Below are 14,232 nucleotides of genomic sequence, written 5' to 3'. Positions count from 1 at the left end.
CTGCAATAAGTTGGTAATAGAAAAAAAATCAATAGCATCCTACTGTTACATTATATAAAATAAATTTCGATTGTGCAGCAACTGCTGTTTGAAGGCTCATAAGTTCAAGCATCCATAACTAGTTTTGTGTAATCTGTTCTTCAGGTCCACAAAAGAGCAGAGTGAATTTCCCAAATGTTCTGTCACATGGTGAGTCCTCAAAATGCTCCCACTTTTCAAGGAAAGGTCGATTCCCTAATTTTCACAAGCGTATAAAAAACTAGCACGATCTACTTTGGGCTAAACCATCGCTACGGGATGTTCATCAGTTCAATAAAACGAGCAAAAACTTTTCATACCTCGTCTGCGCTTCTACAGCCAATGGAACCCGAAGAGACCATGACAGTGGAATAGGCACAATCACGCGAGGAAGGCATAATTAGCAGCAACAGCTCGAAATTTGGACGAATCGAGCAAAATTAGGAATTAGGGGTTACGAGAATCACGCACAGTTCTTCGCAATACCTCCGAAGCCGCCGCGGCGCTCTGCCCCTCCCCTGGACAAGCCGCTCGCTCCAACGCCGACACCGCTCGCGCTCTAGGTTCGGCTAGCCGCCGCAGCGCCGCCAGATGCGGTAAAGCGCCCTCCCGAGTCCTCTTCCGGTACCCAAGCGGCAGTTCGCAGGTTGCTCCAGGAAAATCCCAGTTCCAAAGGCTTTTCAGGGTCCGGGGAGCAAAAGAAAATTCTCAATGTTTCCACGGAAAACACCGTAATTACATATAGACCCATAATCTGTTTCTTCCGGGCTCTAAATGAGAATTAGGACTTTCTACAGGATTTGGATTGAACGATCCGAAACCGGTGCCATTTGCCTACGGGCTGCAGCCTTCGTCTCTAGGCAGCCTTCGTCTCCGTCTTCCGCGTCTAAATGATTCCGTAGGCAAATGGCACCGGTTTCGGATCGTTCAATCCATCTGCAGTTGCTGCAGAATCGAAATTTATTTTATATAATGTAACACTAGGATGCTATTGATTTTTTTCTATTACCAACTTATTGCAGATTGCGGCGGCGGACGTGAGGCGCGGCGGGCGGTGGCGGGAGCCCGGGGGCGCGGCGGCGGGAGCCCGGGGGCGCGGCGGGCGGCGGCGGGCCCGGGGGCGCAGGGGCGGCGGGCGGCGGCGGCGTCGGAGCCTTGGAGGCACAGGCGCACAGGGCACAGCACAGGCACTCGAGGAGCTGGGAGGGAGCCTGAGAGTCTGAGACCGTGAGACGGAGAGGGTCAGAGGGACTAGGGATAGGGTTTGTTGGTAATGGGCTGGGCCGCCGCTGCCCGCTGGGTTGTAAGCCTGTAACATACTGGGCTTCTTCGGTGACAGGCTCGGTTTCGTTTTTATGCCCAGGCCTACGCACGAGCTCTCCCCCTCTCGTCATGTGACGCCATTAGGCAGCCATGGCTACAGTTCGGAGGTTTAGGGTTTAAGCTCGAACCCCTCTCCCGGACCTCCCTCATGGCGTCCGCGTCTCGAGTAAGTTACCGCCTCTATCTCTCCGCGCGAAATACATTGCAGCGATTTGTCTCTGAATCATGATTTATTGGGCCCGTTACGCGGTCCGAGCTCGGGGCGAAATTTGGGGTTCGATGGGTTCCCTTCATCCATCAGGAATTTATGGACGATGTGTTGCATTCCGTTGAAGTGATATGTGGCGCGTTGGTTTTGTAGGTGAGGGTCGGCACTCTGGTTCCCCTTGCCAAGGACAGTGCTGGCTCATCTAACGGATCCGTATCAACCATCCCCATCTTCGAGGGTTCCAATGTCGTTGGGAGGAATCATTTGGTCATCGCCGACAAGAGGATCAGCCGCAAGCATCTGAGCCTCCATGCCTCTGCAGATGGCTCCATTGAAGTCATAGTGGTGAGTATGATAAAATTTTGGGGATAGCTGACGATGCCGCAAAACCACATTTCATTGTCTTTTAGTTTGGAAAATAAGCTGTTGTAATGAATTTGCAGGAAGGACCAAATCCTATCGTTGTCCGATCAGAGGGGCAGAGGAAGAAGGTTTGTGCCCAAGAAAAAGCCAAGATTACACACGACGATGTCCTGGAACTGATTCCAGGTGATTATTTCATGAAGTACATGGATATGGCTGATGAACATAAAAGCTCTGTTCCAATTGGTTCAATTGGCGTAAAGAAGGGAAAGAGGCACAGTGAGGAAGATAGTGCAGCTGTCAAAAGGAATCGGCAGATTATGGAAGATGAGGCTTTGGCAAGAACACTACAGGTTAGCTAACATTCTATTTTTGTTGACAATCCATCTGTTTGATGTTTGCTTAACTGACAAGAGGCCAATCCATGGTCTTTGTGAGAGTTAAATTGGGCTGATGTCCTGTTGTTAATTTGTTATTATCTGCAGTTATATATTTTAGGTTCTGCTTGTTCTGGGCAATATACTCACCCATCAATGTATGCAATGTTTGTTTTAACTGATCTGGGGCCAATCAGTGACCTTTGCAAGAATAGTGTGCGGGGTAATCCTATGGTCTGACTCTGCTTATTTTGGTCTATACTTAGGTCAGGTCAAAACACACACATTCCTATCAAAGTGTTGATCAACTGAGGCCAATATGCCAAAACAGTTGATTTTTCATATAGATAGCTTTCTTAATGGGAATAAAGCTATGCCTTAATCCATATGCTCCAGGGCTTAGTCTAGTGGTTGGGGGGTTGGGGGGGGGGGTGTAATTCTCTTAAATTTTAAGTTCTGATAATGAATGATGAATCTCTTGGTACTGTAGCCGAATATTCTTGTATATGTAAGATTATACGTATTAATCTTCTTGTTCTTTGAAATCTAGTAGATCATGATCTCATATACTGGTGGAAATGAACCATGGAACAGAAGTATTTTTTTCTGGAACAGAAGTACTTTTTTCTGCACATCATAAACAGTTTCCTGATTTTCATCACTAGGGTGGACTCCTAAACATAGTGTTCAATTGCTCATCCCTTTTGCTTGCAGAGTATTTGAATTTATTTCTATTTTCGTTCCCTATGTAAAATCAGCAGTACACCATTAAATGATTCAAATTGGTGTAATATCTTGATTCTTACATATCTTTTTGTATGTGCTATATAATCAGGAGAGTTTTGCAGAAGAGAGCACAACTGTTTCTGACATGGCTTCTGGTCAAACATCAAGTCTGCTTGACAGTGCTGGGTCTTCTAAGAGAAGTAACGAGAGAATGCACTCCGTCGGTCCTCCAAATGATGTGCCCTCTTTGACTTTTCGCCTTATGCGTGTCCAGGGTCTTCCATCATGGGCTAACAGTTCGTCAGTTACCGTTCAGGATGTCATACAGGTACTGCTCATTCAACCTATGTGGAATCATTGGTGGAAATCACATGCTTTGCTCATTCAGCTAATTTTACTTAGTATGTCATGTTACAGCTATATTCAGATAACATCTGTTGTTGAGACAACTGTTGCCTTAGAAGTTAGAACTAATTCCTTAACCTTCTAAAAGCAATCATTGCAGCACTTTTGCACACCATGCCCTCATTTTCACCACCATATACTCAAGGATAACCTATATGGTACAAATACAAGCAAAAAGAGCTCAACTGGTCTGCAGTTCTTCACGATTTTTTCTGAAATTTTGCTTCCATATTTTATCATTTTCACACTGTATTTCCAATATTGCCACATTCAACTGAGAAGAATACTAGTTCTCATACCATGAATTTTTGCCTTAGGGTGAAGTGCTTCTTGCAGTTCTCTCAGATTATATGGTGGACGTTGATTGGTTGCTTACTGGTAAGTTATTTATGCTACAAGTAAGGCTGTTTATATTCATTTTTATGATACCTGATTTTCAGGTGAAATATAAAGCATTGTTAAAGGGAAGTAGGGCTAAAGTTGTTTCCGATGCAATGATAAATTCTCTTTAGAGAGAAATATGGCTTTAATCGTGGAGTTTGGTAACTCATGCTCTTTATATTGTGTTTGATATACCATGTGGTCAAATATAAATGTGCTTTTTTCCTAATTTTTTCTGCAGTGTTCATTTTTATATAAATATATTATGTAATTAGATGCTACATTACGCAGCCTGTCCAAGTTTGAGGAAAGTTCCTCATGTCCTAGTTATACATGGAGAAGACGGTGCTTCATTGGAGCTTTTGAAGGTAGTAAAATCGCTAAAACCATTTATCTCATCTTGCTTGTTTCTTTTTCTCATTTCACATTCATGTTTGGGTGACAGAAAATGAAGCCTGCAAACTGGATCCTCCACAAACCTCCACTCCCGATTTCATTTGGAACACATCATTCCAAGGCCATGCTGCTTGTATATCCTCAAGGGATTCGTGTTGTTGTGCACACAGCAAATATGATACATGTTGACTGGAATAACAAAAGTCAAGGGCTATGGATGCAAGACTTCCCCTGGAAAGATGCAAAGGATATCAATAAAAAAGTTCCATTTGAAAATGATATGGTTGATTATCTCAGTGCACTTAAGGTAGCAGGTTATTTCCTGTTTGCTGCTGGTATGAACATGTAATTATAGCATTGTTTCGGACTTTTAAAATACAGTAAGATCTAACCTAGGAGGAACTAGATGGTTTTCCATTAAGAGGAAGAAATAGGCACCCAAATTTGAGTTGATGTGGACTTGAACTTGGACGATTGGGATGTACAACCACACCTCCCACCCCCAATCAGTTGAGCTAGGCTCACTTCCTATCATTTCAGATTTTTATTTCACTTTTTAGTTGTTTAGAAGTTAAAATCTTGATTTTTACATATGGATGAAAATTAGAATTTCAATCAGTTTCCTATCTTATCATAGAGAATGGAACTAATTAACTGCATTCTTCTGAAAATCAGGAATGGTTCCAGAATTTTTTTTGAAAGAAAAACAGAGTCCATTATTCAACAAGTTGGCTTAAGGAATGAGCTCGTGAACTATAGTGTTTGTTGGTTTCTGCTGTATTAGTATGAGAAAGGAAGTCAATATGTTACTGTTGAATGAGGGAATGCACACTTCATGATTGTTGTCAGAGCGGTCCATGAATTGTTGGCAACATACTGAAGGGATGCAAAATAGATAGCACCATAACTCATCCTAACATATTTAATTATCTTGGAGCTGTCTAGATTATAGAAATTCCATCCTTATTCTTAATTCTGAATTTCTGACTATTATTTTTCTTTTACTAGTCTCCCCTGCAGCTGCAGTTCTATTAAACTCATATTGTCTATGATAAGTAGCGAAGTGAATTGTTCTCATGACAATGCAGTGGCCTGAGTTCAGGGTGAATCTCCCAGGGGTTGGCGATGTCAATATCAATGCATCATTCTTTAGGAGATTTGATTATAGTAGCGCAATGGTTAGTATAATTCTTTGGCCTCACAGATATTTTAAATTATGATGTGGAATACACGGTGCTGTACCATAAATACCATTTGTCTTCTTTAAAAAAATGAATACGCCCCAAAAGAGCTATTTTTGCCATATACCAGTATACCACTTATGTCTATATGTCATTTGGGTTAGCATGACTCTCCAAGTTCAGTTCACGTTTAAATAATTGCAATTACTTAACCATATGACCATTGGCACTGGATTATGTGAGGTTTGCACACAGATTGCTGATTTGTGAGGTTTCTGTCATGCAAAATGAATAATAATCTGTCATTTTGAGTGGTTTTTGGCTGTTCTATATTCATTGTTTCAAAGTATTTTTTCCATTTTAGTTTGTGATTTCACTCATTATTACCTTTGCTATCAAGTTTGGTATTCTACCTTCCTCCACTTCATGAACAGACAGCCTACTGTCCACATAAAAGCACACCATCACTCGAGCATGAGCACGCGTGGCTCTGTTTTGATGGGATTAACTTGAGAGCAGATATACATGAAAACCTATGCACACTAACAGACATGTAGCCCATCTTTTTAGTCCTTTTTTATACATAATCATAATCTAATCTTAAACTGATTTTACGCTGTTTGCAGGTCAGGTTGATTGGATCAGTTCCTGGTTATCATGCGGGGCCCAATATTAAGAAGTGGGGCCATATGAAGCTTAGGACTGTCCTTGAAGAATGCATGTTTGAAAAACAGTTTTGTAAGTCCCCTCTGGTTTATCAGGTACGTTTTGTTTACTTATCAAGTTATCATTCTGTTTGACTGCAAATGCTGTGGTAAATATATTTAGTAATTCTTGAATCTTGATATGGGATTGCTTAAAATTAAGAGTCAGAGTTGATATGATGCCAAATTTTGTGCCCAGCTAGTTGTTCTGTCATAGTTTTTCATTAGGAATGGCCTGATCCGCGCACTTTGCTGCATACTAATGTTGTTCCTAGAAGCTTTCTTAAATTTTTCGATAATGCACAATTAAAAGCTTAAGAAAAATTTCTTGTGTTGTGTTACTGGAGTGTATGGAATGCAGGATCAATATCAAAGAATCAGCATTTACTGCCTCAGCGATTATATTTTTTTTCTCTAACAACGCAAGAGAGATGCGTGTCATTTCATTAAGAAGAGGAAAAGTATACATGGGAGAGAGGCAAAAGGCCCACTCCCAGTTACACCCAACACACACACACACACACACAAATTTAATCACTTAGAGAGGTGCCACAAAAAACTCAGAAATGACTACGACCACCACCCAAACCTCAGACTACGAGTCTGGGGTGAGCGACCGTCAGCGATTATGTTATCGCTGCTGTCACAAAACAATTTGACTTACATTCTTGCATGCAATTTCCATACTTACTATCTCCCATCAAACTTGAAATCTTATAGGATGCTTAGCATTGGTTTACTCTTCAATGCAGTTTTCTTCCTTGGGATCACTTGACGAGAAATGGATGAGTGAATTTACATACTCATTGTCAGCTGGTAAATCAGACGATGGATCACCACTGGGTATTGGGAAACCACTGATTGTCTGGCCTACAGTGGAGGATGTTAGGTGCTCAATAGAGGTATTAATTTAAGCTCTGTAGAAGCTTGATAGTTTTGCTTCTAGTGCCTGCATCATGAAATTGATGAATTGATTCTTTAATGTATGTATTTACTATGGCAAATATGAAATATCATTGCTGGTTATGCATTGTTGACCAATGTTGACGACCTGTTAGTAGTTTATGATTACATGATTGATCAGTACTGTGCTCTAGAGCACATAGAAAATAGAACTTATAGTCTTGAATTGATTGTTTCATTGTCTGGACCAGTGCTTGGCTGCTTGCACAATATGATTTCTAGTATTTAGCTTGAATATGATAATATCACCTATCCACATTTACTTGCTTTGTTTGTGGTTGATACTTCATATGTAGGGTTATGCGGCTGGTAGTTGCATTCCAAGCCCTCAAAAGAATGTCGAGAAGGATTTCTTGAGAAAATATTGGACCAGGTGGAAAGCAGACCATGTGGGTCGTTGGTATGCTCTCTTTTCTTGCAGTTACTAGAATAGCTATGATATTATTCAAATAAAGTCCGGTGATGATTACCCCGCCTGTAGGGTGCTATTGCTATGTACCAGTTATTGAGTACCATGTACCACATGTTTGACAAGTTTTTTGCACATTGCATAGTCTTTTTCCACCATTTTCGTATGATGTAATATGGCCTGTGTCACAAGAATTTCTGGGCTATCTGGTTTTACCTCACATGTTTGCAGGACTAACGATTGGTGTTTTGACCTTTAATCAGGCGCCTTAACCTTTTCCTTTTCCTTTTTTGAAAAACTCTCAATCTTCAAAACTCTTAATCAGGTACCAAGCAATGATTTTATTTGCTTGTCTTTTTTGAAGTATCCTGTTCAAGTGGGCAATATGCCCAATCAATTATGCCCAATCAATTATATAGCCTTGGCATTCTCAACTTTTAGATCTTAATTTTTCTTCTCTTCGAAGTACAAGTGTTTACTATTTGACAAGAACTGACAGCAATTTGCTCTTGTTTATTTGCCAGTCGTGCTATGCCTCATATAAAAACTTTTACTCGCTACAATGGTCAAAATATTGCGTAAGTTTTTGCACATCCTCTTTCCGCTCCAGGACTAGATGGCTGGTATTTCTCTGTGCGATCATTATCTGAAATCTTGCCCATTTCCATCAGATGGCTTCTGCTTACCTCATCAAATTTAAGCAAAGCTGCTTGGGGTGCGCTGCAGAAGAACAACACGCAGCTAATGATACGCTCCTATGAGGTAACGGGGAACACAATGAGCTCATGATATTTTCTGGACATTTAAGATTATTGGTTTCATCACAAGGAACGAGGATCAACTTAAGACCAGGAAGTGTTTACATATATTGTTGTGAACGATCTATAATCATCATAGAATCATGGCTGACGCATCTTCATTTGACCTCTTTTCAGTTAGGTGTGTTGTTCTTGCCCCAAACCCTCGAGTCCATACCACAATTTTCGTGCACGGAGAAGAGCCGCTCAAGCCTGGTAATAGCAAATCGTTCCTTGCTCTTGGCATGTGATTGCTACTCTGCAAATCTCTTCCTGTCATCACACGTCTTTATGTGTATATCCAGGATAGCCTCGCCCTTGGCAGGACGATCAAGACCAAGCTGGTCACGCTTTGCTGGAAAGGCGACGAAGAAGCGGAACCATCTACGAAAACTGTCAGATTGCCTGTGCCATATCAACTCCCTCCACAACCTTACGGCACAGAAGGTTAGCCGCCTGTCTTGAATGTTGTTGCAACTTGGTCTTGGTAAAGGTCATAAAACGTATTCCCCCCACTTCCAGATGTCCCTTGGTCATGGGATCGGAGGTACACAAAGAAGGATGTGTATGGTTCGGTGTGGCCGCGTCATGGCTAGCTAACAAGGTATGCCGGCGACGATTCCTAACCGGCGATGAAGCCATTTTTTTTTAGACGAAGCCAGCGGTTTACTGATCTCTCACTGGCCGATTCCAATTCGAACCATTAGCTTCTAGAGGAGGCGCCTGATTCCTCTTCTCCTGTCGACCAGCTGTGGACAATTCATGAGCCGTGTAAGACTTTGGATATTTTCAGCTTATCGTGGCAATGGATATTTCCGTCCTACTGACGCGTGCGCAAAATGCCATTGGCTGCTTGCTGCTGCGGTGTCTATCCTGATCGAATTTATTCGGTGCGGGGCATCGTGCTCCCGTAAAGAGCGATCTAAAATTGAAGCTTGCCAACCCTTGTAGCGTGCTCTTCGGCCGGCTCGCGATTCTTGCTGCTGCCGCTGCTTTTGTTAACCTCGTGTTTGATCTAAGTGTTAATAATGCCTCAAACTGCTAAATTTTAGCACTGGTTGATCAAACCGAAATGCTAAATAAGGTTTAGGGTGGGGCTAAACGTTAGATTAGATTTAAAAAATTTAGCAAGAGTATGAGTGTTAATAAGTGCAGCACTCAACTTTAGTACGGGCTCTAGATCGTCCGTGAATCATCAGTCTAACAGCTGACGCTAAATGCGTCGCCCGACGTGTGGGTGGCCCGCTCGGCAGCGTCCGCGACGGGCACGTTTCGCCGGGTCCGGCCGGCCAGTGGTGGCGCGTGGTCCGGTCGGCGCGGCGCGGCGGCTCCAGCTCACGCCAAGCGCGCCCCAGCGCTGGCGCCGGATGAGGCCGCCACGCCAAGCACGACGCGAACCCACCGCCCGGGCCCTGCGCGGCGCGGCGCCACCCACGCTCCAACCAGACGCCGAAACGGTGGCGCGTGACGCGCGCGCGCTCCGACCCAACCCCCAGCCCGCCTGCGCGTCCCCGTCGCGTCGCCCACGTTGACGGGCCGGGGCGGGCAGCACCCACCCCCGTCGACGGCTACCCGTGAATCCTCCTGCCCGGCGTCGGCTCCACGCCAACCCCCCGGGGCGGGCCCCGGCCCCTCACGGTCACGGGTAGAAGAGAACGCGCGACGCGGAGAGGATGCCGGCGGGCGGCGACCCACGTGAAGACCTATCCCCGAGCGCGCAGGCGCACCGGCGGGCGGCGGGCCGTCGCGTTGCCGTCGCGAATCTCCTCCGCCCGGCGGGCGCCTGCTGGGGGGAATCCGACCCGTCCGGCTTCTCGATTCGGGGAGATCGCCGGCGCGCGGCACGCTACCGCCACTGCTGTTGCCGTCCGATTAGTTAGTTAATACTACTAATTTAATAATTAATTAACTCCTTAATTACGTATGCTGCTGCTAATCCCCCGTCGGCTGTCTTGTTGGGATCCTCTGCGCGCGCGCGATTGTGGTGCTGGCGCTAATCCATTCCCTGTGACTGGGTCCTGGTTCGCTACACGACTAAAATTTTATGGTGGCAACACCACATGACTCTTTCTCTTTAGTGAAAAACGTGTCGCGAAAAAAAAAACACCAGATGACTAATTTAAGTACTCATGTGGCAAACGAGACATCATATAGTTGCTTCAAACCAACGGATAAAGTTGCAGAACACCACTTACTAGTAGTTCCTTCCATGATGCAATAGTGGTTAACCAAGTCTTAAGCACTCTCTCTCTATTTTATGATCAGAAGATGATAAGGCACGCGACAATTAACTTATTTACAAAAGCCAAGCTGTGTTTTCGTTTTCCTCGTGCGACCTCTTCGACGGCCGGGCACAGTGATACAACCAGAGTGGTTGCCGCAGAATAACACCAGAACAATATCCTTTTTTTTAAGAAATCCAGAACAATATTCTAATCGAGGACAGCCATTAAACAGCAGTCTTTGCGGCCAAAAGAAAAAAGAGGAGAAGCGAGGAGGAAAAGCGGGGCAAGAAACCACGGAGCGTCCTCCTCCTCCCGTCTATAAATTCCCCTCCTTTTCTCCTTCCATATATAGGAGGCATCCACTCCAAGAAGAGGGAGGGAGCACCAAGGACTTCCGGCGCCTGATCAGGATCTACATCTTCCAGAGCGAGTTCTTGGTTGATCTCTTCCTCTTCGACCTCCTCCCAGGGTATGCAGCGAACCCCCTCCCCCTTTCCCATTTCTCTGAAGAAATATGTGATTGTTATTCGTGTCCTTGTGATTTCGTCCCGGTTTAGCTGTTTAGGATCCATTATGTTGGAAGATCTTAGTTGTTTTCGTAGAATCCGTTTGGGATTTAGGGTGGTGTTCACTCTTATTATTGTCTCGGTTCTTTTAGTTATGACTTATGAATGATGTCACTGCATATGTGCTAGGTAATTTCGTTAAATGGTATTGATCATGCTTGCTTCTATGAAGGTTATACCACCCTTCGTTATAATCAGCCATATAAATGAACAAATGGCCACTATCCTTTTTACCCCTTTGAGGGGGTGAATTGCAATAAAAAATTGAATTTTGTTCGATAATTCTTCCATGAACTATATTTAGATATTAGTATGATGGTTATTCTCTTGCTTTGAAGTGGTTATAATCAGTTTGGGTACAATTGTTGGCCCTGGATTTGATGATTGTTCTCTTGCTATCAAGTGGTTATAGTCAGATTGGGTACAGTTGTTGGCCCTGGATTCCGTCAGTCAGTTTGCTCCGGTTTCAGGATATTTTGTTGGATAATTTTGAACATATCTGTCAAAAAGAATAAAAGCTTGATGGAAATAATTTAGATTACATCCTTTATGAGATGAGCCGAAGCTAATAATAGTATAAAGACCAAAGGGTTGCTTATTAGGTTTGTTTGTATGTTAGAGAATCTAAATAGGAATTGAAAGGGCTGGAGATGGTGCCTCCAATGGCTCAATTTCTGTTTTGGCTTATTGATTTAATTGTAGCTTCCTTAGTTCAGATGTTGATGAGTCGATCACATCTTTTTTTTCCCTGACGTCTTTCTATAATTGAGATGCCTTCAGTTAACCTTAGAATCACTTGATTAGAAGGTGCGGATTATAGGAATAAATAACTGCTGAGAAGAATAATGAGGTGTAAATTACAATGGCACGTTATAGACAGTTGCACAAACAGTGATAAGAAGCCAGTGGCATCTCAATATAGACATGTCACATACTCTCATGGTGGGATTATGTCTGAATTCTTGAACGCACCCCATTTCTGTGTTTTTTTGTTTTTTTTTTTTGCTTGTAGGAAAAGCTACATCATACAGTTGAGATTTTATTACAACTGTGCAAATTGCTCCTAGATTCGTTGTGGATGCATGGCATCAGGTGTAGTCAGTTTTTTTATCTACTCGGTAGTGTTTCTCAGTGTCTACCTATCTGGCTCAAGCAGAAATTTGTCCTGTCATTTTAATAATGCGTGTCACAGAAAATGTAGATGTTTGAATTTACAATATGCTTGTCTACACTGCATGTTCTAATAATTTATTTCATTCATTTGGACAGCTCTTGGTGTAGCTTGCCACTCTCGCCAGTCAAGTTTTCATGTCTGATCTTGACATTCAGATCCCAACTGCCTTCGGTATGATAGATATAGTTTTTTGTTCCTCAGTTGCCTTTGGGCTGCAATGCCTGGAATACAGGTAATTTATTATAATTTGTGTTACATGGTACAGATCCCTTTGCTGAGGCCAATGCTGGGGACTCTGGTGCGGCAGCAGGATCAAAGGACTACGTTCATGTACGCATCCAGCAGCGTAATGGTCGCAAGAGTCTGACTACTGTCCAGGGATTGAAGAAGGAATTCAGCTACAGCAAGATCCTAAAAGATCTCAAGAAAGAGTTCTGCTGCAATGGTACAGTGGTCCAGGACCCAGAGCTTGGACAGGTATGGTGTTCTTTTTTTGTTCTTTTTTTGGGCCAAACTTGTGTTCTTGGATCATGCCTATGTGTTGTTTAACCTTGTATGTCTACAAGCTTCTTATCCCAACGAATGTTTTGCTGGTTTAGGTCATTCAACTCCAGGGTGATCAGAGGAAGAACGTCTCAAATTTCCTTGTCCAGGTAGAGATCGTTTTGCTTGTCTTGTGCCTGTCGCGATAATGCGATGCATTATGCATGCAAGAGACTAATCCTTCTTGTGCTGTGTCCTGCAGGCCGGCATTGTGAAGAAGGAACATATCAAGATTCATGGTTTCTGAGCAACCGTCGGGTCCGTAGCAAGCCCTGCATGCAAAGCAGCTATATATCCGGGGTGGAGCATATCCGGCTGTGTAAAAGCAGGCCGACGCCTGTGCGTTCTACTATACACATAAAACCTAGCCACCTCTCTGCTTGTATGCTTGTTACCATTGTGTCCAATCCTGTACGAGGCTCCATCGTTCGATGGCTTGCTTCTCTATCAGAAGGTTGAATAAATGCTATTTCGCTATGCTGTGCGTCAAATGCTTTTTTGCTGAACTTGCTTCACTCAACTTCTGTTGCCTTCACGTCTACTGGGTGCTTTTGCCATGTTTCTTGCAAAGCTTCATGCCAAGGTCTATCAACATGGGAGAGTTTCTGTTGTGTTTGGTCCATTGAAATTTCTACTAGTTACCTGTGCTTTTCGTGTGGTCAGTACTCGGTAGTTTCTGGTTGTTGCCAGTTTCATGCTGCTTTCTGAATGAATGTTCAGTGGGTTATAGCTGAAACCATCGGCAGAATTTTTTTCTTAACAATCGGGTAGCTCGTTTAATGCTCTTATATCGTGGGCGTGATCATCGGAATGCTGTGATAGAGAACAGCTGGATTTGTTGCATCAGGTGGAAGAAAAAAAGTGGTACCAGCTGAATTGTATGGACTTTTCCCTTTATCAGTCATGGAGCCTGAACGAACACCGCTAACAAGAAGGGTCGGCAAACTGAATTCCAGCAGGATTTGCTGAGCGGATTTTGAGCCCCCGGGCGCGGTAGCGCCGGTTATCTGTACGGCTGCGATTTGGTTAAGATTTATGACCTCGGATACCGTGCAGTATTCTGCCGCGGTATTTAGGTGTATTTTGGTCATGAAAAATAAGAAAGAAAGTGTGGATCTAAGAGCGGTAGACACGTGTGTGGTGAGAGCAACGTCGAGGGCTTCACAAGGGCTAGAGATAAGCTTGCAGAGGGTCCTACCGCTTGTACTTCTGGCAGTAAAAAATTTCATGCGCTCTCTAGAATTATCTCTGCCCTTGCCCTCTCCGCTACAGCTCTATCCTCCTGCACCGAATAATTATTAGTCCTATTTACCTCATTTTTACCAGAAAGCTGTGCACCGCATCCATATTTTTTTTTCTATTGTGACATTTAGTTTATGGTTTTTCTCTGCACCAAAATACTGTAGCTACAAGGTGTGCACGAAAATAGCAAAAAAAATACGGTGCACAAAAGTATGTGTATCCCCATGTATT

At 43.5% G+C, this 14,232-nt stretch overlaps 2 protein-coding genes across 4 annotated transcripts; both read left to right on the top strand.

Annotated features, from left to right (window-relative positions):
- The first annotated feature begins 924 nt into the window (after positions 1-924).
- On the top strand, positions 925-12,345 carry LOC112879832 (tyrosyl-DNA phosphodiesterase 1). Of its 3 annotated transcripts, none has more exons than XR_003226186.1 (18): positions 925-1,507; positions 1,703-1,894; positions 1,993-2,265; positions 3,125-3,343; positions 3,738-3,798; positions 4,093-4,169; positions 4,247-4,504; positions 5,286-5,375; positions 6,005-6,139; positions 6,835-6,984; positions 7,342-7,445; positions 7,979-8,032; positions 8,126-8,216; positions 8,390-8,467; positions 8,557-8,698; positions 8,774-8,855; positions 10,712-10,945; positions 12,312-12,345. XR_003226186.1 is itself a non-coding variant. In XM_025944245.1 (16 exons), the coding sequence occupies exons 1-16, from the start codon at positions 1,490-1,492 to the stop codon at positions 8,845-8,847; spliced, it is 2,016 nt and encodes a 671-aa protein (XP_025800030.1). In that variant the 5' UTR covers positions 941-1,489; the 3' UTR covers positions 8,848-9,187. The 3 variants fall into 3 exon arrangements, 1 of the variants encoding a protein (XP_025800030.1); XR_003226185.1 differs by having other exon boundaries at positions 10,709-10,945; XM_025944245.1 differs by lacking the exons at positions 10,712-10,945; positions 12,312-12,345 and having other exon boundaries at positions 941-1,507; positions 8,774-9,187.
- Positions 10,805-13,236, top strand: LOC112879837 (protein translation factor SUI1 homolog). Its single transcript, XM_025944251.1, has 5 exons — positions 10,805-10,945; positions 12,312-12,387; positions 12,482-12,693; positions 12,816-12,869; positions 12,962-13,236. Exons 2-5 carry the CDS (start codon positions 12,351-12,353, stop codon positions 13,004-13,006), a joined length of 348 nt encoding a protein of 115 aa, XP_025800036.1. The 5' UTR covers positions 10,805-10,945; positions 12,312-12,350; the 3' UTR covers positions 13,007-13,236.
- The last annotated feature ends 996 nt before the right edge of the window (positions 13,237-14,232 follow it).

This window comes from Panicum hallii, chromosome 2 (genome assembly GCF_002211085.1).
Source record: "Panicum hallii strain FIL2 chromosome 2, PHallii_v3.1, whole genome shotgun sequence".
Classification (NCBI taxonomy): domain Eukaryota; kingdom Viridiplantae; phylum Streptophyta; class Magnoliopsida; order Poales; family Poaceae; genus Panicum; species Panicum hallii.
Note: the sequence above shows the minus strand (reverse complement) of the source record. Positions and strands in the feature narration are given on the sequence as shown.

What these genes read in the sequence shown, in the direction of transcription:
- LOC112879832 (XM_025944245.1), top strand. An exon ending in CTTTGGCAAGAACACTACAG is followed by an intron (nt 2,266 to 3,124) that starts GTTAGCTAACAT and finishes CTATATAATCAG; the next exon opens with GAGAGTTTTGCAGAAGAGAG. An exon ending in ATGTTAGGTGCTCAATAGAG is followed by an intron (nt 6,985 to 7,341) that starts GTATTAATTTAA and finishes CTTCATATGTAG; the next exon opens with GGTTATGCGGCTGGTAGTTG.
- LOC112879837 (XM_025944251.1), top strand. Translation starts at nt 12,351, where the DNA reads ATGTCTGATCTTGACATTCAGATCCCAACTGCCTTCG. An exon ending in TCAGATCCCAACTGCCTTCG is followed by an intron (nt 12,388 to 12,481) that starts GTATGATAGATA and finishes TACATGGTACAG; the next exon opens with ATCCCTTTGCTGAGGCCAAT. An exon ending in AGGACCCAGAGCTTGGACAG is followed by an intron (nt 12,694 to 12,815) that starts GTATGGTGTTCT and finishes TTGCTGGTTTAG; the next exon opens with GTCATTCAACTCCAGGGTGA.